Source organism: Nymphaea colorata, chromosome 1 (genome assembly GCF_008831285.2).
Source record: "Nymphaea colorata isolate Beijing-Zhang1983 chromosome 1, ASM883128v2, whole genome shotgun sequence".
In the NCBI taxonomy this organism is placed as follows: domain Eukaryota; kingdom Viridiplantae; phylum Streptophyta; class Magnoliopsida; order Nymphaeales; family Nymphaeaceae; genus Nymphaea; species Nymphaea colorata.
In genome coordinates this window covers 22102927-22125664 of record NC_045138.2, presented here as the reverse complement: position 1 = coordinate 22125664, position 22738 = coordinate 22102927, and the positions used below count along the sequence as shown (strand labels likewise).

The 22738-nt window shown below is 39.4% G+C and overlaps 3 protein-coding genes across 4 annotated transcripts in view; 1 reads left to right on the top strand and 2 right to left on the bottom strand.

The window, feature by feature from the left end:
* LOC116246470 (stromal processing peptidase, chloroplastic) overlaps positions 1-22738 on the top strand; it is a 75203-nt gene that overhangs the window by 23382 nt on the left and 29083 nt on the right. For both annotated transcript variants that reach the window (XM_031618363.2, XM_031618362.2), the window contains exons 13-15: positions 3803-3973; positions 6385-6534; positions 17778-17915. In XM_031618363.2, coding sequence (XP_031474223.1) covers positions 3803-3973; positions 6385-6534; positions 17778-17915 — 459 coding nt within the window. The remainder of the gene's footprint in view (positions 1-3802; positions 3974-6384; positions 6535-17777; positions 17916-22738) is intronic.
* Positions 297-1190, bottom strand: LOC116253935 (divinyl chlorophyllide a 8-vinyl-reductase, chloroplastic-like; the record flags this gene model as incomplete). Its single annotated transcript, XM_031628940.2, has 1 exon — positions 297-1190. A coding segment is annotated over one exon (864 nt), but the record flags the coding sequence as incomplete, so codon positions are not given.
* Positions 14196-15429, bottom strand: LOC126410120 (uncharacterized). The gene is made up of 2 exons (XM_050078167.1): positions 14892-15429; positions 14196-14655 (listed from the first exon to the last, which is right to left on the bottom strand). The coding sequence occupies exons 1-2, from the start codon at positions 15223-15225 to the stop codon at positions 14627-14629; spliced, it is 363 nt and encodes a 120-aa protein (XP_049934124.1). The 5' UTR covers positions 15226-15429; the 3' UTR covers positions 14196-14626.

Here is a 22738-nt window from a genome sequence, read left to right as displayed (position 1 = left end):
TCTTTATATTATAGCTAGATAGGGCTTTCATTTGATTGCTTGAGAGGTAAATTCAGGTGAGATGGCTGTCAGGTTTGTCTTGGGAACTCTGCTGCAATATGGTGGGCAAATAAAATAAGAAAAACTTGGCTCAGATGCAAATATTATACCTTAGGCCACGTTTGATGGCCTGGATTTTTTTGAAGGAGAATTTTTTCAAGAAAAAATCTCCACGGTAAATTGGAAAGGGGGTAAATTTTCCTTTTTCTTGTTTCAGGCCATGTTTGATAGCCTGGAATTTTTTTGATGGGTAAAAAATGCATAGTTTGATAGACAAGAAAATTTTTTCATGGAAAAATTTGAAACCCAAACATCCTGCTTATTGATTCATCTTCTGGGTTAAGCAGCAACATACTTTCTGCAGCATAATACCTTCCAATTTTTCCAAATTCTGCAGCATCTTCCAGAGAAGGGAAGAATTTAACCAAAAAATCAAGAATGCCGATTACAAAGTCCATCACTCCTATTGGAACTTTCAGAAACTTGGGTTCCTTGCCCAAAAGTTTGAACAACAATTCTCCCTGCTCAAGTGGTGTTAATGCCTTTCCTGGTCCACCAATTGGGAGAATCTTGTTAATTTTATCTTCACAAGAGATGCAGTCAGCAATGAAAGAGGCCAAATCCTCTTCGCTGATGGGTTTACAGGCGCATAGTTTGCCATCTCCGAACATTACATATGGCTTCCCATCCTTTACCAACTCAACCTGCCCACCTAAACTCTTGAAGAAAGCCGTCGGCCTCACAATGCTGTAGGTGAAATCCCCATTTTCTGCTTCCTTCTGCAATTCTGCTTCAAACTTCAGCTTCGCTCTTTGAAATTCAAGGAGGGGCTTCTGAACACATATTGCAGGCAACAGAAAAAAATGAACAGCCCCGAATTTTTTACCCGCAACGAGACTATTTTTTGTCGCTTCATAGTCGATCTTCCAGGAGTCCTTAACACCACCAGATCGACTGGCAAGGCACGAGACGACTACATCGATTCTGGTGTCCAAGCCCTCCAGAGATCTCTCAAGAGCACTCAATTCAGTTACATCCGAAAAGCAAACGTTGGATCCCCTCAGCTGAGCAGTGAAGGGGGACGGTGGTGGCGACAACGCCAGCGAGTGGCGATGGCAGCAGCAGCCGCAAGCAGTCAAGGAACCATTGAATCAGGGGAGGGAAATTTCAGGGGAGGACAGAGATGGGTCCCACTAGTGGCGACGACAGTGATGGGTCGGCAGGCAAGAGCATCGGCAGCAGTGAAGGGTGACATTTGCCTGTGTGGAAGCGGTGGCGAGGGAGAGGAGCGCGATGGAAGAAGCCCTAACGGGCAAAAAAATTATCTCCAAAAAAAAGTTGGACCCTCATGGGTCCGACTTTTTTCCAGGGTAAATTTACCCTGGAAACGAGTTTTGAGCGGGGGGATTTTTGCACCGTTTGATGGCGCTCGTTGAAATCGGTTGAAACTGTACAAAAAAGAAAAAAAACCCTCGATGAACAGTATTTTTCCTGGCCATCAAACGTGGCCTTAAGGATTGGCTGGACATTCTTTTGAGTACCCTATCTATAGTTTTCTAGTCTTTACATGATTTTTCAAGGTACATAAATATAGGATCTCATCGTAGGAAAGAATCTTTAAACAAATTTTTTATGTAAGGTTAGAAATAGGTCTTCTGTTTTGTAAAAAAGAATGATTTAAGTTCTAGTGTTGCTTTGAAGGTCCTCATCATATTGGGTTCCTGTAAGATTGTAATTTTTTTTTCTTTTTAATTTTATTATTTTTTTTAAGGGAATTTGTCATCTTCATTTTGAATGGCAGCTTAAAAGTAATGCACACACAAAGTGCTTAGAACTGAAAAATGAGTTTGACCCATGGACTTGGAGATCCAAATTCTCCTTGAATTATAGTGTGCAAGATTGTTGATTGTTCAGTAAAATAATGTTGCTTCTAGATGCATACACAAGTAAAACATAAGGTTCGTCAGAGCTTTATGTGTTCAAAGTAGGTTGCATAAAGATCTTTGAATGATGAATCATCACAAGCTTCATGAGCAAAATTATGTTTTGCTATTTGATTCATAGTTGTAGTATCAACACAAGCAAGAATCCATGTAATGATTTTGTGATGTCCTATTTTCCTTTCCTCTCATTTTTTCTCATATTCATTCACAACCTTATCTTTTTCGATTCCATCTAGTTTATGGGCTTTTCCATATAGGATTTTGGTTAAGACTAATTGTGGCTCACTTTTAGACTAAGTCACACAGTTGCGCCAACTATAGTGGCGCACTCGCACCCGCATCAGTGCGGGTGCTGCCCGACATGGCTGAAATGAGTTTTAGCCGTTTTGAAAATGTTTTGGTCGAGTTTTCACTGATACATCGATTCAAGGTAACCTTGATAAAACAAAGTTTAAAAAATATTGACAAATAAAATTACTTATATAACAAATAATATATATATATATATATATATATATATATATATATATATTTATATATGCTTTCGCCGTACCCGCACCCAATTTTTTTTAGAACTTGTCGCATCCCGCACCGGCACCAGCACCTGCACCCCGCATCCATGTGACATAGTTTTTTAGACCCATCAACAAGTCCCCACAATCCTTTACTTGTAATGAAGTGTTTTGTAGTTTTTGCCCATTGAACATAATTAGATGAAGTAAGTGGAAGTAGTTCCCTTATCCATGATGTGTACCTTGTATAAATGTATTTATGTAAGAATTTACATAGACTTCTAGCAGCTTGAACACAAGGTCCTGTCATCAACATGGGCATGCCTTTTCTCTATTTTCTGGGAGGCTTTCGGCTGTACATGAGTTGCCACTTCCCATTTTAGACAGTCACAAAAATTGACAACACTTTCCGGATATTGCAATAATTTTTGCCGAACAAGAATAAAACAAAAAAGCATGCACTGACATTTTAAAAGTATCTTGTCAAAAATATCACAATATTTTTGGAAGATTTTCCCCTTGCTAATTTTTTTTAATACATTTGATGTTTTTTATGTCTCTTTTAACATTTTAATTTTTTTTTACATTTTTAGTAAAGTTTTTGTAAGAAAATTAGTAAAAAACTCGTAAATTTATTAATTTCTTTTATTCTCATACAATTTTCGATTTTTGAGATTTTGTTGAGAAAAACAAACTTTCTTATGGGTATCTGGTATTTGCTGATAAAAGTCTGAGAATGATATTTGTGACTATTTTTCATGCCCTATCTAGAGAAAAGGTGTTTATGGAGCAATCACTATTAATACTTAATTCTTGTGACTGACCTACTTTTGATGGGATCCATCTATGTGGACTAAAACCAGAACTAAAACTTTTTTTTATTTTTCTTTGTATAGCAGCTAAATTGAATTGGTCTTGGTTTCTCCTGTTATATTTTCCATGAACAATCTATGAATCACAGTTGCAAATATCAGTGTATTTTTCAAAAATACATCAAAAGGGAAAAGAAAGGAAAACCTAAAAATGGAAATATGTATAATATTTTGGAAAAGCGCCAAAATAAAGAAACATTTTGTGACTGATTATGTCTTTTTTTTTTCATAGATCATTTCTTTTTGTTCTATCTGTGCTTCATCCTGTTTCTCCCCAATAAATTATGTGACTGATTATTTCATATTAAAATGATCGGTTTGTTATTGGACAGATTGCATATCAGTTTGTTGAGGAGCATTTTACTTGGTCCATATAATTGTCTTCTACCTGTTGAAATATTCATGTTCCAATATACTTTTTTCCTAATATTTGCAGCTTGATGTGCCAAAGGAGTTGATATCATCAGCACAACTTGAAGAATTGCTGATGCTGCAGAAGCCATCATTTTCCCATCTAAGTCCAAAATTGAGTTCCCCGATACTGTTTGATGCTGAAACTGGCATTACACAACTTCAACTTTCAAATGGAATCCCTGTAAACTACAAGGTTTGTTCTAAGGGAAATCACTTTTTCCTCTGGAAACCGGAGTTTCCTTTTCATTTATTATGCGTATTTTGCAATTTTCATCTTAAATCTGGTTCTGATTATTTTTCAAATGTCATTTTCATCATTGATATTCATTTAGCTGATAAATTTGCAATTGCAATTGGGTCATTGACTGGTTTGTGCAAACAAATATGGGATCTTGTTATTCAAGGAGATGATAAAAAATTTCCCTCTCTTGATAAGCATTAATGATGGAATAGGTTTATCCCTTCTTTGGCTGTGAGCCCTCCGAGGATGATAATAGGTTTTGACAGTATTGTTGGTGATTAAGTCTCATAATGAGATGTTTTATGTTCCTTTGTGAAGCACTCTTTGTGTTAAAAAATGTCTTGCACACATTTATAAATTCTAAAGCTTAATAAATTGCAATGAGGTCACTAGGAAAAAACTGTGTTTGTATTTACAGTTTGTAGAATGCTATGGTATATTCAAGGCCATTTGTTAGGTTTCCTTTCTCTTCTTTAGCTCCTATCGGGCAATCACATGTGTCATATATTCTAAAACGTAGTCTTATTCAAATTTTAGTAGGGCCAGGGGTAAAGTGGCATCTTATTGGACCCTGTCAATCCTAATAAATGTATTTCAACCAAGCTGTCTGTATAACCCCAAGAGGTTTGGCTTAGCTGGTTCCGCCAGCAGCTGGTGAGAGGCCAGTTGCTGGTTTGATTCTCCTGGGCATCAACTTCCTGAACAAGCCAGCAGGCGTAAACCCTGTGGGTGAGGGTACTAGCCTCGGGGTTTTAGGCAGCTAGGCAGGTGACAAAGTCTGTCAGCCTGAGTACGTGGTTTCCTTGAGTCACAAAGCAAAAGAAAAAGCTAAGTTGCCTGTATAAGATCATTCATATTTTCTGATGGGGACTTGCATTTGATAATTGTATCAACAATACTAGTTAGTAAATAATAATTTTGTGAGAGGCAACACTGTGGGAGAGTATGCTTGTGTTTCTTAAATAATTGTCCTTAGTTAAAACTTGTGCTTGAGATTATTGTATGTACATTTCTTCTTTTGTTTCTCCCATGTAGGCAAATTTGTCTGCGTTTGACCTGGGACATTTGTGGAAGTCAATATGGATTACAATTGTTTCCATTTTGGACAAATCTACCCGTTATATTATCTTTGTCCATGTATCTAGGAGTGGTAAATGAGATGAATGTGTTATTTATATATTTATATCATAGCCACAAATATCGTGACATTTTCAAAAATGTCGCGATATATTTGAAAATATCGTGATATTAACAAAATAAATAAGAAAAACGATAAAAGTGGGAAAATATCGCGATAAATTGAAAGAATCGTTAAAAATGAATTTGTCGTGATATCGCAATTTTTTCATTTATTTTTTATTTCATTTTCGTTTTTAATTTTTTCAACTTTTGTTTCATTATTTTATTTCTTCTTGTTTTAGGTATTTAACATAACCTCCTAAATGCAATGCAATACTTATTAGTTTTTCATTTTTTGTATTTTTACCTAACATTTTGATTTTTTATTTTTTTAAGAAACTATGATATTTCCCCCCAAAAAAACAACTTTTCTGATAAATACCCAAGAAAAACCTGGCCGATAAAAACCCAAGAACTATATTTGTGGCTATGATTTAGACCATGTTCATTAAGAGCAGAACCTGCACATATATGGTTTGCAAACACATCTCAAGAAACTCAATGGTTCAAATTGTATTGTCCTAGCACAAGCAGCTCGATGGAAAAAATTTATTTTTTAAACTGATTTTGTAAAATTAAATATTATAAAACCCAACCTATATGAACCTAAATATATCTGTAAAACATAATATACATAAAACAAATATTTATATGTAAATGTACCAATAATATGTGCATGTTGTGACTTAAGGAGCCGATTCAAAGTCAAGACAAGCTAAGCAGTGATTTTTCATGCCAACTTCTTTCGAATTTGTGAAATAGCCAAAGCTTTTCTCTTCATGCCACCATGAACAAGAATTTTCGTGAGCAAAGCTGGGGTGCACCATGTGCTGCTTGCCTTATTTCCTACTCTTAGATGTACCTAACAGAATGTTTTTGGAGTTTTTTTTTTTCTTCTATCATTTGTTTTGAATCTTAATTTTAAATTCTTTATGAAGCTGGCAGATCTTTTGGCAAAAACTTTGTGCTCTGTGTCTGGAGAAATCTTTCATGCATGTCTTTGCTTCTGTAGTTGACTTTCTAAGATCTTTGCAATCTGATTTGGTTTCTAGCTTGCTTTTTGTCCATGCTGCTCTGGTAAAGCCACTAATTGCTCAGGAGCACTTGATGTCATTCTAGTATTTTATTTTTGCATAGAGGAAACCTCTATGAATATTAAGGTATGGTCTTTTCTGCATACGTAGATAACACAAAATGAAGCCAAGGGAGGTGTAATGCGGCTGATAGTTGGTGGAGGAAGGGCAAATGAAACTCCTGATTCACGTGGATCTGTCATAGTTGGTGTCCGCACTCTGAGTGAGGGTGGCAGAGTTGGCAATTTCTCAAGGGAGCAGGTACACTCCTGCCTTACATAGGATTGTGATGAGAATGAGTTCTATGCTTGTCCATCACTTTCCGGACTGCTCTATGCAAACGTCATGTATCACTTGCTTGATAGTGTCCCTCAAATGGGTCAAACACTTTTTAATTTTTTCTTATTTCTTATCTTTTTTGACCTATTTGTTCATTTTCTTTGCATCTTATTTGTTCTTAGAATTACTTCCTTTTTTTTCTTTGGTGACAAATTTTCATAGTGTGCTTGAGATTGACAATGCATTTTCTGAATTAGAAACATATATGATTTATTTGACTGTCATTTCATGCGTGTCATATTAAATCTTCTGGATGTGTTTGGAGTCAGTATCTTGGTTTGCCTCTAGTAGCTAAACCTTCTTTTCCTTTTTTTCTGAATTATGGGCACTCTGTGCGTCAAACTCATTTATTCTTTATTGCCCTCTGTTTCTTATTTTAATATAAGTACTTCTAGTTGTTGGAAAAAATCAGGTTTCCTACCATAATACCTTTGTTAGGTCTGCAGATGTAGGAGGTGGGAATTCACAAGAACACCAGCCAGGGACCCACATGGAGAGGCAAAAAGTACTCACCTCTTTCTTTATTAATGTACAAACAAAATATGCACGAGAGTAGAAGAAAGCACACAGATGTAACGTGGAAAACCCTCAACACGAGGGAAGAAAAACCACGGGTGAGGAGGTCTGGTGCCCACTAGTGTCCAGACACTCTCTCTCTTCAAAACTTCATTAACACAAAGATTAGGGTTTACAGAGATATAAGTAGTCCTAATTAGGACAAACCGGATCGGGTAAGGATCCGGACCCGGACAACAAAACCCGTCAACACTCCCCCTCAAGTTGGGCATACATATTAAACATGCCCAACTTGGATACATTTCTCTCAAAAGGAGTTACACTTAAGGCCTTGGTTAGGATATCAGCAGTTTGGTCTTCCGACTTGATGTATGGTAGCGTCAATTCCTTAGCATCAATTCTTTCTTTGATGAAGTGACGGTCAATCTCCACATGCTTTGTTCGATCATGAAGAACTGGGTTGTTAGCCAAGTTAATTGCGACTTATTATCACAATACATCCTCATAGGCCCTTCAATCTCTATTCCAATATCTGTCAGTAAGATCTTCAACCATAACAATTCTGATACCCCAGTAGCCACAGCCCTATATTCAGCCTCTGCACTTGAGCGGGAACACACATCTTGTCTCTTGCTTCTCCAAACAACTAAATTTTCCCCCAAATAGACACAGTACCCTGAAGTAGATCTTCTGGTGTCAACACAGTCTGCATCAGAATACCCTTCAACTTCAATAGATCTTTGTTGCACATATAGAAGTCCCTTCCCGGGATTCTTCTTCAAGTAGCACAGAATTCTATCTACAGCCTTCAAGTGCATATCTGTAGGTGCATGCATGAACTGGCTCATCACATTTACAACAAATGTGATATCAGGTCTAGTCAGAGTGAGATAAATCAGTTTTCCAACTAGGCGTTGATATCTCCCTTCTGCTTCTTCACACAACAGTTCTCCATCTTTGCTATCAAGTTTATGCCCAGCATCTATAGGAGTAGAGGCTGGTCTGCACCCCAGTTTTTCTGTCTCCTTCAGTAGATCCAGGGTATACTTCCTTTGACTAAGTACAAGAGTTGTACCTGATTTAGCAATTTCAATACCAAGGAAATACTTCAGCTTACCAAGATCTTTTAGATCAAATTCAGCTTGCTATCTCTTCCTTATCATCACCTGTAACAATCATATCATCAACATAAACCAATAGTAGAGTAACTTTACTCTCTCTTCTCTTTACAAACAGGGTATGATCTCCATTTCCTTGTTTGTAGCCATGTTTCTTCATCACAAGTTTGAGCCGTTCAAACCATGCTTGGGGAGACTGTTTCAGCCCATACAAAGCTTTCTTCAATTTACAACATTTTCCAGGTTTCTCAAAACCTGGTGGCATGAACATGTACACCTCCTCTTCGAGATCTCCATTGAGAAAGACATTTTTTACATCAAGTTGGCACATCTCCCAACCCTTCAGCACCGCCAATGAAATAATAACTCTAACAGTCTTCATCTTTGCAACTGGAGCAAACGTCTCTAAGTAGTCGATCCCATATTTCTGACTGAACCCCTTGGCCACCAATCGTGCTTTGTACCTCTCAATGTTCCCATCTGGTTTGTACTTAACAGTGTAGACCCACTTCGACCCAACCAAGTGAGCTGCTTCAAGAATATCAACCACCTCCCATGTCTGATTTCTGTCTAAAGCTTCCATCTCTTCTTTCATTGCATGAGACCACTTAGTGTCACCCTGAGCCTCTGTAGCATTCCTGGGAATCACAACCACAGCCAAGGAGGATACAAAACATTTATAGTCAGTGCTCAATCTAGAGTAAGATACAAAGTTACCAATAGGGTGCTGGGTACATGATCTGACACCCTTTCTCAAGGCAATGGGGAGATCCTCCTTTTCTTTTTCAGTCTGAATTTCTCTTCCAACATCTTGCTTCTGAACACGACTTGGATCATCCAAGGAAGAAGTAGGATTGGGATTCGGTGTAACCTCCTCATCATTAATCACCTTGTCAGTACAAGCTCTTCTCCTGGAATACACCTGTCCAAACATACGATTACCCTCTTGTTCTGTCACCATCGGATGCTCTCTGTCCTTCTCCTGTTCATGTACATCAGTAGTCGTCCCCTCTTCATCTTTGCCAAGCACCTTGGCAACAGGATTCTCTTCACGCCTGTAATCCATAAAGTCTGTAAACTAAATTTCCTGTGTGGGAGAATACTCTTCCTTAGACATTAACTTCTCCCCCTGAAGAGAATTCTCACTAAAATAGGAGACATGTTCCAAGAAGGTGACATCTTTGGTAATGTGGAGACGACCAGTGGTGGGATCTAGACATTTATAACCTTTTTGAGTGGAAGAATACCCGAGAAAGATGCCCTTAATAGATTTGGGATCAAGTTTTTTCACATTTGGGCTGTGGTTATGTATGAAACACACACATCCAAAGACTCGAGGAGGGAGGTGAAAAGGTTGACTACTCCCTGGAAGCATAGAGTAGGGAGTACGACCCTTTAGCACACGACTAGGCATGCGATTAATCAAGTAGACACTCGTAAGGATTGCATCTCCCCAATAGTATTTTGGGAGATTTCTTTGGAACAATATGGCTCGGGTGACATTGAGCAACTAACGATTTTTTCTCTCAGCAACCCCATTTTGAGGGGGGGTATAACTACATGATGTCTCATGAACAATCCCCCTCTTTCGAAAGAATTCTTCAACAGTGAGACACATATATTCACGAGCATTATCAGACCGAAAAGTCTTGACAGAATTTCCATACTGGTTTTCCACTAAGAGGATGAAAGTTTCAATAATGTGAGGCACCTCACTACGATCTTTCAACAAATACACAAAGATACACCTTGAATAATCATCTATAAAAGTTATAAAGTATTGAAAACCACCACGAGAATGAATGCCCGAGGGCCCCCACACATCAGAATGAACCAAGGAGAAAGCTTTATTAGAACGACTATTTGAAATTGGATAAGAAGCTCTAACATGCTTCGCAAACTGACACACATCACATGATAACATGGAAATGTTTAAACTAGAACATAGTTCAAGGAACAAATGTTTCAAAATCCCAAATGGGAGATGACCAAGGCGTTCATGCCAAAACAAAAATAACTGACGACACTCTTCCTCCTTTTTCTCTGTCCTGCTGACTGCTGACATAAGAGCTGTGACAACTCGTATAGGAAGCCGATACAGCCCATCAAACACCAAACCAATCCCAATCCTCTTTCCTGTCACCAAGTCCTGCAAAACACAACGTTTTTCAGAAAATATAAGTTCACACTTCAGTTCCTTGGTAATTAAAAAATTATTTAACAAGGAAAGACTCCCTTTCCCTGCCACAGAAGTAAAGGAACCATCGGCAAGGGACACACGTTCCTTTCCCCAGGATAGCTTGTAGTCATGGAACAGCTTGGGGTTGCCAGTCATGTGATGAGTGGCACCGCTGTGAACAATCCATTCACCTGTAGAAGAAGTACCTTCTGCCCCTGAAACAGCCAATGCCTGATTGATCTTCACCTCAGCTGGTGTATCTGCCTAACCAACATCAATCTTGCTCAAATATGCTCGTAGCTCACGAATCTGTTCTGCAGAAATAGAACCTTTCCCATCACTCAGACTTGTTGCAGACGATACAGGCTTCTTCCCACTAGAAGACCTCCCCCTACTATCCTTCTTCTCTGGATACAGGTCCCAACAAAAATCCCTAGTATGACCAAGTTTTTTGCAATGTGTACATTTTCGGGAAGAACGAGGAGTTCCCACAGGGGCACGGCTAACATAGGCAGACTGTTCTTCCCCCTTTCGTCCACTAGAAAGCAGCCTTCTTTGTTCTTCAGCTTCAACTCGGGAATAGACATCTTCAATACTAAATGATTCGTTAGAGTTAAGAATCTGACTCCTTATATTTTCAAAGTCATCATTCAGCCCGGATAATAAAAGGAATACCCTGTTCTCCCATTTATCAGTTATATACTGCATCTGGTCGTGAGGACACCTCCATGTATGTCCTCCCACTTAGATTTTAATGCTGCATAAAAGTCTGCAACCGAGAGAGCACCTTGTCGCAGGGAATACACATCCTTCATAAGTTGATACGCACGAACTTTCCTTCTCTTTTGACCATACATCTGCTCCAAAATAATCCACATATCCCTCGCAGTCTTCTTACGAAGAATGAGGGGTTGGATATCCGGGGACACTGAATTAACAATCCAGGTTTTCACCTGGTTGTCTTCTAGAAACCATGTATCCCAAGCCAGACTATCTGCAGCAGGTTCTGTAAGAATCTTTGCTTATGCACGTCTCTCCGTCTGAAATCTGCTAGAATGAGAAGAAGAAGTAGAAGAGAAGACAAATGGAGAAAGAGAGTCACCGGCAGTATGTTAGCCGTGTGATCCTTAAGCTATATTAAAGAATAAACCTAATCAGGTTATAACAAAATGTACACAAATTATATAACATTTACAGATGTGCCACCGCCTAGTATGTTTAGGCGTGTGGATTAGAAAACAAGTGGATCGGGTCTGAATGGACCCGAACCTCCATACGCTAACAGCCCCCCTCAAGTTGTGCATGAGATTTGACCATGCATAACTTGTTCTTCAAGTCCCAAAAATGCTGCCCTGTGAGTCCTTTAGTAAAGATATCAGCTATCTGTTCACTGGTGGATATATAAGTAGGCACGATCTCGGCTTCTTCAACCTTCTGACGGATGAAGTGTTGATCAATCTCTATGTGTTTGGTACGATTATGCAAAATGGGATTGAAGGCAATTTTTATTGCACTTTGATTGTCACATAGTAATGATGATTGGGCAATAGGAAGATTAAGCTCTCCAAGCAAATGTCGTAACCATGATGCTTCAGCGGTCCCTGCAGCCATTGCTCTATACTCTGCCTCAGTGTTGGATCGTGCAACAGCACGCTGCTTTTTACTGCTCCAACAGATGAGATTAGAATCAAGAAAAAGACAGAAGCCTGAAACTGATCGTCGATCATCGGGATCGCCTGCCCAGTCTGCATCAGTATATGTATATATGCTATGTCCAAGAGAAAGATTGGGGCATTTTGTGTAGACTAGTCCATCTCCAAGAGAAGCTTTGAGATACCGCAATATCCGCTTAGCGGCATCCATATGTCCTTCTGTGGGGGCATGCATGAACTGAGAAATCTGATTTACAGCATATACTATATCTGGGCGAGTAAAAGTGAGGTATTGTAACATGCCAACAATGCTGCGATAGAATGTAGGATCGGAATATGCTGCAGTTCCATCAGATGAAGTCAACTTAGTGTTTAGAACACTAGGAGTAGTTATGGGTTTGCAATTAGTCATGCCTGCCCTGTCCAAAACATCTAGGGTATACTTGTGCTGCGTAAGAGTCAATCTATCATTTGTCCTGTCAAGCTCAACACCCAAAAAATACCGTAATTCGCCAAGATCCTTCATCTTGAATTCTTGCTTCAACATATTTTTAACATAGGATATATGTGATGTCGAGTTCCCAGTGATAACAATATCATCAACATATATAAGCAACCAAGTGGTAGCTTCTCCGGAATGATAGATAAACAAAGAGTGATCGAGAGAGCTTCGGAGAAAACCAACTTGTTGTATATGATGAGAAAAACGATCGAACCATGATCTAGAAGCTTGCTTCAACCCATATAGAGATTTTTGTAATTTACAAACCCATTGTTGAGGATCATGAGTAGTATAGCCAGGGGGTTGCTCCATGTAGACCTCCTCCTTAAGAATCCCATGAAGAAATGCATTTGTAACATCTAACTGATAAAGAGGCCACCCATATGAGACTGCAAGAGAAATAATCACGCGTATTGTTCCCATCTTGATGACTGGACTGAATGTTTCATCATAATCTTCCCCATATTGTTGAGTGAACCAGCGTGCCACAAGACGCGCCTTATGTCGATCAATGCTACCATCTGGCTTATATTTCAGCTTGTAAACCCACTTAGAACCTACAACATTCTTAGTATTTGGACGAGGAACAATCTGCCAAGTTTGACATTCATGTAAGGCTGCCATTTCTTCATTCATAGCTTCAACCCAACATTTTTCCTTACTCGCATGGTGATAAGATTTTGGTTCCACCTTTTTGTTGACTTCTGTCATAAACAACTGAAAATCCAAAGAAAAAGTATTATAGCTCACCCATCTATCAATAGGATGTCTCACGCGTTGTGACTGGCGTGGAACTGCGGTAGGTTCTGCCGTAGGAACTGATCGCCTAGAATACACCAGGCCTGAAAATCGATTATATGGAGGTGAATCATTGGGTTGAGGAAATGGAGGCACGCTGTCCAAGGAGCTACCGACAGGTGTTTCGGGTTCATTAACAGCTTGCTCCTTGTGTTTATTCAACTTTTCCGCCCCTTGTCTTAAGATTTCAGCATGTAACCAAGTATCATAAACCTCATTTTTGTCCTTGAGTGTTAAAGAAGTTGCCTTGGAGTCCTGTAACCTGCTTTCATAAAAAACAACATGCCGTGAAATATGTACACGCCCAGTTTTAGGGTTGTAACACCTATAACCCTTGTAATTTTCTGCATACCCTATAAATCTGCACAAAACAGCACGATCTTGAAATTTGTTTCGTAAGGAAACATCAACATGTACATAGCACACACATCCACAAACACGTACATCTTCATAACACGGCTGTTCTTGATGTAATAGAAAAAATGGAGATTTTCCATCAAGCAAAGCCAATGGCAGTCGATTTATAACATGAACAGCTGTATGAAAAGCCTCGGTCCACAATGTCATAGGTAAGTCTGTGTCATGCATCATGCTAAGGGCGCTTTCAACAATATGCCTATGTTTCCTTTCAGCAATTCCGTTTTGCTGAGGTGTATGCGGGCATGAAGTTTGTCTAGTGATCCCATTATCTAGTAGATACTCAGTAAATTCATTAGAAGTAAATTCACCACCACCATCACATTGAAAATGCACAATATTGCTGGAATATTTGTTCCGAACCAAAGCATGAAATTGAGTAAACAGGCAGAAGACTTCTGATTTGTGTTTGATGAAGTGAATCCAAGTATATCGGGAATATGAATCAATAAAAATAACATAATATCTACTCCCAGAAGAAGAAGGAATTGGAGCAGGCCCCCAAACATCGGAATGTATAGTGTCAAAAACCTTTGAAGCTCTTTTATTTATTAATTGAAAAGGAAGGGCATGGCTCTTACAGAGATGACAACTCGAGCACATGCTGGACTCACTGACTGAACTCAGACTGGACTTATCTAAGAGCCCGTCTGCAACAAGACTTCGAACAAAAGACTGACTACAATGAGCTAACCGACCATGCCAAATGGATGGCTTATTATATTCTGCGACATTGATTTCACTATGAATTGAAAAGGATGGATCTGAAGAGTGAGATTTTGACAACTTTGGAGCTTCTTCAAGAACATACATGTCGCCTTTGCGAGTGCCCTCAGCGAACGTCCTCTTGGTTCGAGCATCCTTGACATAAACAGAAGACGGTGTAAATTCAACAAAGGAGTGAGTATCATCAATCAGTTTAGACACTGAGATAATATTTTTCTTGACACTTGGAACAACAAGGACATCCTTTAATGGAATGGAAGAGGAACCCATAGATATTTGTGCATTTCCAATGTGCGATATTGTGTGATGGGAACCATCTCCCATGACAACTGAGCCTTGATCTAAATAAGGGAAAACACTAGATAAAGTACCTGTGTCACCAGTAACATGGGCTGCTGCTCCAGAGTCCACATACCACTCTCCTTGCTCATTTTGCTTCAAGTGGAGCTTAGATAAGGCTGTCATAAGAAGTTGTTGCACCTCCGATGAAACATTTGATGTTGGATTTGAGCTAGATGAGGATGAAACGGACCCTGCTGCTGCCTTGTTTTCACGCCTGACTTGATTATTCTTATTCTGAGGATTGTGCCAACATTCTGATTTCACATGTCCCCTCTTATTACAATAAAAGCAAGTTGGAACCCTTCTAGATGTGGCAACAGTAGTATTCATGCTTGGTGGTGTCGGGAGAATCCCTCTTCCCATTCCTGCCTGAGGAGTCCAAGGTCGAGTACGATTCCCTTGCAATGCATGTGTTCCTGTGATCAATACATTGTGGCTGTTGGGAGAAGTCAAATTCTGTCGCTGGACACGACTAGCTTCGTGTTGAAATAACTTGGCTTTCAGATCTTCAAAAGATGGGAGGATAGGTAAAACCTCCAAGGCTGTGCAAAAAATATCAAACTCTGTTCCCAGGCCACTCAAAGCTTGTTGCACTTTGTCTTTATCGCTGACAGGATGTCCAATGGCAGCAAGTTGATCACTTACGTTTTTGATTTCATTCAGATATTCCAAAACTGTACGCGTCCCACGCTTGATATCCTGAAATTGTCTTCTTAATTGCAGAAACCGTGCTTCCGATACTTGAGAATACGTTGTGGCAAGGGTAGACCACAATTCTAAGGCTGTCAAATCATCATCAATGCGTCCTAATACCTCCTCTGACAAGGTAGAAGTAATATATGCGACAAGTGACTGGTCGTGGGCCAGCCAAACATCATATTCAGGATTACTTTCCGTAAGAGTATCATATTCAATGCTAGTTTCACTTTCAGCCGAAGCCCCAATAGCTTGATCTCCCACTACGGTCTTCTTCACTTCACGGTAAATATATTTTGGAGGTGCTGGAGTAGTGCCATCGATATGCCCATAGAGTCTATGACTTTTAATAAATGGAACAATTTGACGTTTCCAAGTCAAATAGTTACTATGATTCAATTTTTGGGAAATAAGTTGGGAGAGAAAACTGGAGGATAGAAGAGAGGGCGTCGGCTGATCCATGACTGAATAAAGATGATTAGGGCTGACAACGTGAGGCAGAAAACAGAATTAGGGCAAAAACGGACCGGAATTAGGGCAGAAAACAGAATTAGGGCAAAAACGGACTGAAATTAGGGCAAATGGATTTAGGGCAAATCACATAAGATTCAAGGCAGAAACAGAAATGAGGGATATCCACGCCAGAAATGAGTACTTAGGGCAGATTAGGGATAATCACGTCAAACTGAAACCACTCACCGGAGGACGAGGGAACCTGGCTCTGATACCATGTAAGAATCTTTGCTTATGCACGTCTCTCCGTCTGAAATCTGCTAGAATGAGAAGAAGAAGTAGAAGAGAAGACAAATGGAGAAAGAGAGTCACCGGCAGTATGTTAGCCGTGTGATCCTTAAGCTATATTAAAGAATAAACCTAATCAGGTTATAACAAAATGTACACAAATTATATAACATTTACAGATGTGCCACCGCCTAGTATGTTTAGGCGTGTGGATTAGAAAACAAGTGGATCGAGTCTGAATAGACCCGAACCTCCATACGCTAACAGGTTCAACCTTTCTCCCATTCACATAGGCAATGCGTCCTCGCCCAGCAATCCCCATAGTAATCGCAGCAGACCATCGTGAATAGTTCTCCTTGGTAAGTTGAATGGTGGTAACTTGAACCGGTACATGATCAGTCCGCGCAGACACAACATCAGGTAGAGTAGTATTGACTGAAGAAGAAGACGAGTCAGCCATGATCACCGGTTAGAAGTGGCTGCCAAAGAACACACAGAGCAGCAGTAATCAAGAGAAAAGGGGAGATGACGCAGTCGGGGATCAACGGTGGAAGCAGCGGGACACGGCGGAAGCAGCTGGCGGCGCTTTGCAGCGCGTGCCGAGAACAGGCGACGGCGTCGAACGTCGGTGGTCGGACGTCGGCATCGGCAGAGGCGTCAGAGTCGGCGGTCACGGTCACGGTGGGGCAGCGGCGGCAGCGGCAGCGGCGGAGGCAATGTCACGGCGCGGCGACAGCGGCGGCGCAGCAACGGCAGCAGTTAGGGTTGGAACTTCACAACCCTAGAAAAACAGATTTTGTTTTCTCCAAGTCCGACGGCTCTGATACCATGTAGAAACAAAATATGCACGAGAGTAGAAGAAAGCACACAGATGTAACGTGGAAAACCCTCAACACAAGGGAAGAAAAACCACGGGTGAGGAGGTTTGGTGCCCACTAGCGTCCAGACACTCTCTCTCTTCAAAACTTCATTAACACAAAGTTTAGGCCATTAGGGTTTACAGAGATATAAGTAGAGTCCTAATTAGGACAAACCGGATCGGGTAAGGATCCAGACCCGGACAACAAAACCCGTCAACAATTAACATTAAATAAGAAGACCTCACATTAGGGTCTCAGCAAGTGAATAAACTATAAACTATAAGGTTACACAAGATCTGTTATTATTGAAGTACAAACATGAATTCAGTTCTTTTCCAAATCCAATCGTAAACAGGTTACCATTTAACATTTGCAAACCATTTAATTGTTTCAACTCTAGCATGTTTCTGTGATATTTTGGATATTTAACTGAAGTGATCTCTAATTCTTAATTATTTGTACCCTTGGCATGTTTATCATCAACTATTGAAAGATTTATGCTTAATCCCATTCTATGTTTATATGACTGCATTATCTATGTGTATGATCTGCTTTGTAAATATTTATGTCTTTCTTGATTTGCAAGTGGTATGTTGACAATGCTTCCGGCACATGCAGGTAGAGCTTTTTTGTGTCAATCATCTAATTAATTGCTCCTTGGAGTCGACTGAGGAGTTTATTTGCATGGAATTCAGATTTACTCTAAGAGATGGTGGTATGCGTGCAGCTTTCCAGCTGCTTCATATGGTGCTTGAGGTAATTCTCCTTTTTTATTCAGATTATTGAAAAGCTTTATTGCCTGTTCTTTTTCATATTGTATGCGGATTGCATTTCAGTCACCTTTTATATGAATAATATTGAAAAGTTACAAAAGCATGCTTAACTTTTGAACGCATTACAAAAACATACTCAAGTTTTAAATTTTTTCAAATTATGGTTTGGTTGAATATATATTTAACATGAAGGCACTTCTTCGTGGTAACTAAGGGATGGAAGTTCTTAAATAATTGTTGCGTAGAGAGGTGGAGAAGAGGGAGAAGAGAAGAACGTGAGGAAGGAGGAGAGAATAGGTAACAGTCATCAATCTATCGGCTGCTCCTTTTCCATTAGACTAAATAAGGAGTAGGGTTATGTTTAACCCTTTACATAAAGAGTCCAACAAAATTTTAAAAATTCAGAAAGCTACCTAATATTAAATTCCAAAATATATAAAACTTTAAATACCAAAGCAGCACGTTTCCTCAACACTCCCCCTCAAGTTTTGGAGCATAGATGTCTATCATGCTCAGCTTGCTACTACACTTCATGAAATTAGATATCGGAAGAGCTTTGGTAAATATATCTGCAGGTTGGTCTTCGGAAGCAACATACTCAGTAGAAATAATCCCTGCTTGGACCAAATCTCTAATGTAATGACAATCAACTTCAATATGTTTGGACCGTTCGTGGAAGATCGGATTATTTGCTATATAAGTAGCCGCTTTATTATCACATTGCATTTTTATAGGCAATTCTATCTGAATTCCAAGACCTTCTAGCATGCCTCTCACCCACGTGATTTCAGTGGCTGTTTGGGTCATGGTTCGATATTCTGACTCTGCACTCAATCGAGCAATAACAACTTGCTTTTTACTTCTCCAAGAGACTAAGTTGCCACCAACAAAGATACATAATCCCATAGTGGACTTTCTGTCATCAAGTGAGCCTGCATAATCTGCATCAGAATAAGCTTCTATCTAAAGTGAGGTGCTTCTTCTAAATAATAGACCCTTCTAGGGGAGCCTTTTAGAAATTTCAATAATAACATAGCTGCATCCCAATGGGTTTTTTTGGCTTATCCATAAATTGACTTAGTTTTCCCACAGCAAAGGATATATCAGGTCTAGTAATCGTTACATATAGTAGCTTTCCAATGAGAGATCGATATGATTTGCTACCAACAGGTTCAGATTTGTCATCATATAAGTGAGTGCGAAAATTCATAGGAACAGATGTTGGTTTAGTTCCAATCATACCTGTTTCATGTAGCAAATCAAGAACATATTTTCTTTGAGAAAGGACTAGACCTTCTTTACTTCTTACCACTTCTATCCCCAAGAAGTAATGTAGAGAGTTAAGATCTTTTAGATCTGTTGGCAGCCATGCGAGAACCACGAAACCAGAACCACGAAAATAGATAACTATAAAAACCCATGACAAACAAGATATATACTAGCATATATACTAGCAAGCACAAAATTTTTCAGCTAGATTTCAACACCAACCTACGACGGACTGAATATAAACATCATTCACAGACTTACTGCAATCAGATTTGAAGACAAACCTGCTCCATTTTGACTGAGAATCAACTCTGCACCACACGACCAAGCAGATCAGACATTCTCTAGTCTGATTTTTTTAATGACATCCACTGAGTCAAATCCGATATATTCTACGACATTCAGATCTGATCAACATCAACTGTTTGTCAACGACTGAGTTAGATCTGAACAAAGACAGCAACTTGTCAACTTCATCCGATTAGGTTCTTCAGCAACATCAAGACTTCGACAGCAACATAGAGTGCAGATCACGTCTCTACATGTAGAACGTGATCAGTCCCTTTTCATCAAGCAGTCCCACCGTATCTTTTGAAGGCAGCAGCAACTTTAGATGTCCAACCTTTTCTTGAATGAAGGGATGAGAAAAGAGAGGAGGGAAGCCACGTGAAACCCTAGATGGCACAGTCCTAGGTCCGAGGCTCTGATACCCTACGTCACACGGGTACTCCTCCAAAGGAGGAGTACCCGTATGGTACCGGTACGACACAGGTACCGGTATAGGTACGGGGTTGGGTACACCTTTTTTGTGCGTGTACGGTCAACGCACCAGAGGTCATTTTTGACCTTTTTTGGGTACGGTCAACTTTGACCGAGTCCAAATGTGTCTTTTTTTTATTTTAACGATTTTTAGATTTTAAAGTTTTAAACGATTATAACGTTAAAAAAAAAAGCTCGAAACCCTTAAAACATGTTTTCGTTTTAAGGGTTTTGTTTCCTCTCATCGTGCGACGGCCGGCGACGGTAGGAGGCGAACGGCGATGGTGAAGGCAGTTGAACGGCGACGGTGATCGGTGACGGTAGGAGGCGAACAGCGACGGGTTTCGTTTCCTCTCATCGTGCGACGGCCGGCGACAGGCAGGGGCGGCGACCGGCGACGAAAGGCGAAGACAGTTGAACGGCGACTGATTGGCGACGGCAGGAGGCGAACGGCGACGGCAGGAGGCGAACGGCGGCGGTATATTTTTGTTTTTATCATGTTTTAGTTCATTTTCATCGGTTCTGCCCCTGCCTTCACCTCCGGCGACGACCGTTGGGCGTTGTATTGTTTCTGTTCTTTCACTATTATCTCTTGTTTTCTGTTTGCGTAGTTGATTCTCAATGAGTCCATCTTCTTTTTGCGTAGTTGTTTTCTGTTTTTCGTTGTATGCAGCGTGTTTTGTTTGGCCAACAGATTGCAACGTGTTTTCTGTTTTTCGTTGGGTTCATCCCAATTTGCTGATGAACCCAAGTCCAATGTCTTTTGAGCATGTCCTTTGATAAATTGAAAAGAACTCCAAGCTTTATCACATCATATTCGTATTTTGGTATGCCTTGTCCAACAATGACCTATTCTTCTTTGGATGCATGCCTTCCCACGCCATATACTGAATCAATTATTCACTTATTCTGCATAGACTGCATATTCATTATTCTGTATTGCATGTTCTATACTGATTGAGAAGAAATCCATTTGATGATGCAACTGAGGAGTGAGGAGAATGAAAATCAACTGATGTATTTTGAATGTATTTTGAATGTTAATTATGAGACTGAGGAGAATGAGAATATATTTATGAATATGACAATATGTTATTCTGATTGTGTAATTTTTGATATAGATATGTGCAAATATGTTATTTTTCTGTATTTTTTGACATATATATGTGTGTGTGTACGGCCATACCCCCGTACCCAAGTTTTTTGAAAATGGTCCGTACCCGTACCAGTACCGGCACCCGTACCCGTACCCATGTGACATAGCTGATACCATGTTGCGTAGAGAGGTGGAGAAGAGGGAGAAGAGAAGAACGTGAGGAAGGAGAGAATAGGTAGCAGTCATCAATCTATCGGCTGCTCCTTTTCCATTAGACTAAATAAAAATTAGGGTTATGTTTAACGCTTTACATAAAGAGTCCCGCAAAATTTTAAAAATTCAGAAAGCTACCTAATATTAAATTCCAAAATACATAAAACTTTAAATACCAAAGCAGCACATTTCCTCAACAATAATAAACTATGCGTTTACCTTGGTCCCAACTCTCCTCTCTCTCTCTCTCTCTCTCTCTATTTATCGGTTCTCGTTACTCTATGCTAGATATTACTCTTAAAGTTATTGTCTTCTTTTGTAAACTTTTTTGTGCCTCTCTTCTGATTTATCGTCTTTCATGAACAAAATTGTGCTGTAGATTCGACTCATACTGATATGATTCTGCTTTTTGCATCTTCTTTCTTTCTAATTTGTGTTCTGTTCTGATGTAAAGGTTTATATATGTATTTTATTATGCAGACTAGATAAGGATGATGAGGGTTCCTTCAAATTGATAGATAAGCACAAATGTCATCTTAAATTCATCATGTAGTTTCATATGTTTTCCTCGACATTAGAAACTTGTCGTCTTCACTAGCACAAGGATAGTTCAATTTGATTGATGAACAACCTTGATCACTGCAGTGATCATCTGCATTGGTATATTAGCATTTGATTTCATGGATTAATAAAATTTCCTTGTTTACATCACAGCATGACACTTTGGTTTTGGTTTACAGCATAAATTACTTCAAAAGTAGATGCTTCTCTTTGATCTATACACCTTTTCAACACTATGTGATCATTGAGATTCGCAAGTTCAATTATGATTTTTTTTTTTTTAAATCTTGAATGCTCCTGTCAAAGGCCAAAAAATAAGACCCTGTTCAAGCACTGTGGAGACTACTTGAGTTTTGATTCTCACTTTAAAAGGACCCATCCTCCCATCCTTACTTCTCATGCTCTCTGGGAAAAGAAAGCAGATGCTTCTTTCTTAGCAAGATCTATACACTTTTTCAAACACCCCTATTTCACTCAAACAAGCATATCGACCATTAAAATAAAGAAATATAGTGAACCCCAATTCATTAATTACACAAAATTGCAAAATGAAAATTCCAAAATCAAAAGTAAAGAAGAAAACCAATCGGTCCATTTGGCACAATGGGATGATATCCATCAGAAACATAGCCCAACCAATGATGGGAATGAAGAAGACCTGTCTTGTTGATGAATTTGAAGCTTCTCCCTAGAGTCAGAAGCATGTAAATGTCCAGGAAACGCTGATGACTCGAGACATAAATATATCTGGTGGAGTAAATTCTCCAGTTCCTCAAACTAACTACTATAAAAGTAGATTGATGCACTCACCCAAATCTTGCTAATGCATGGTGAAATATTCTTTTTACTGTTGAGTAAGAGAACAAGGGATATGATTTGTATAACTCTATTTTTTGATCAATAAAATG

Excerpts from the sequence above, each read along its gene's own strand:
- LOC126410120 (XM_050078167.1), bottom strand. The coding sequence starts at position 15,225 with ATGGGAAGAGGGATTCTCCCGACACCACCAAGCATGAATACTACTGTT. Across the intron at positions 14,656-14,891 it reads CCATGTTACTGGTGACACAG|GATGCTCGAACCAAGAGGAC; the intron begins GTACTTTATCTA and ends GTTTATGTCAAG.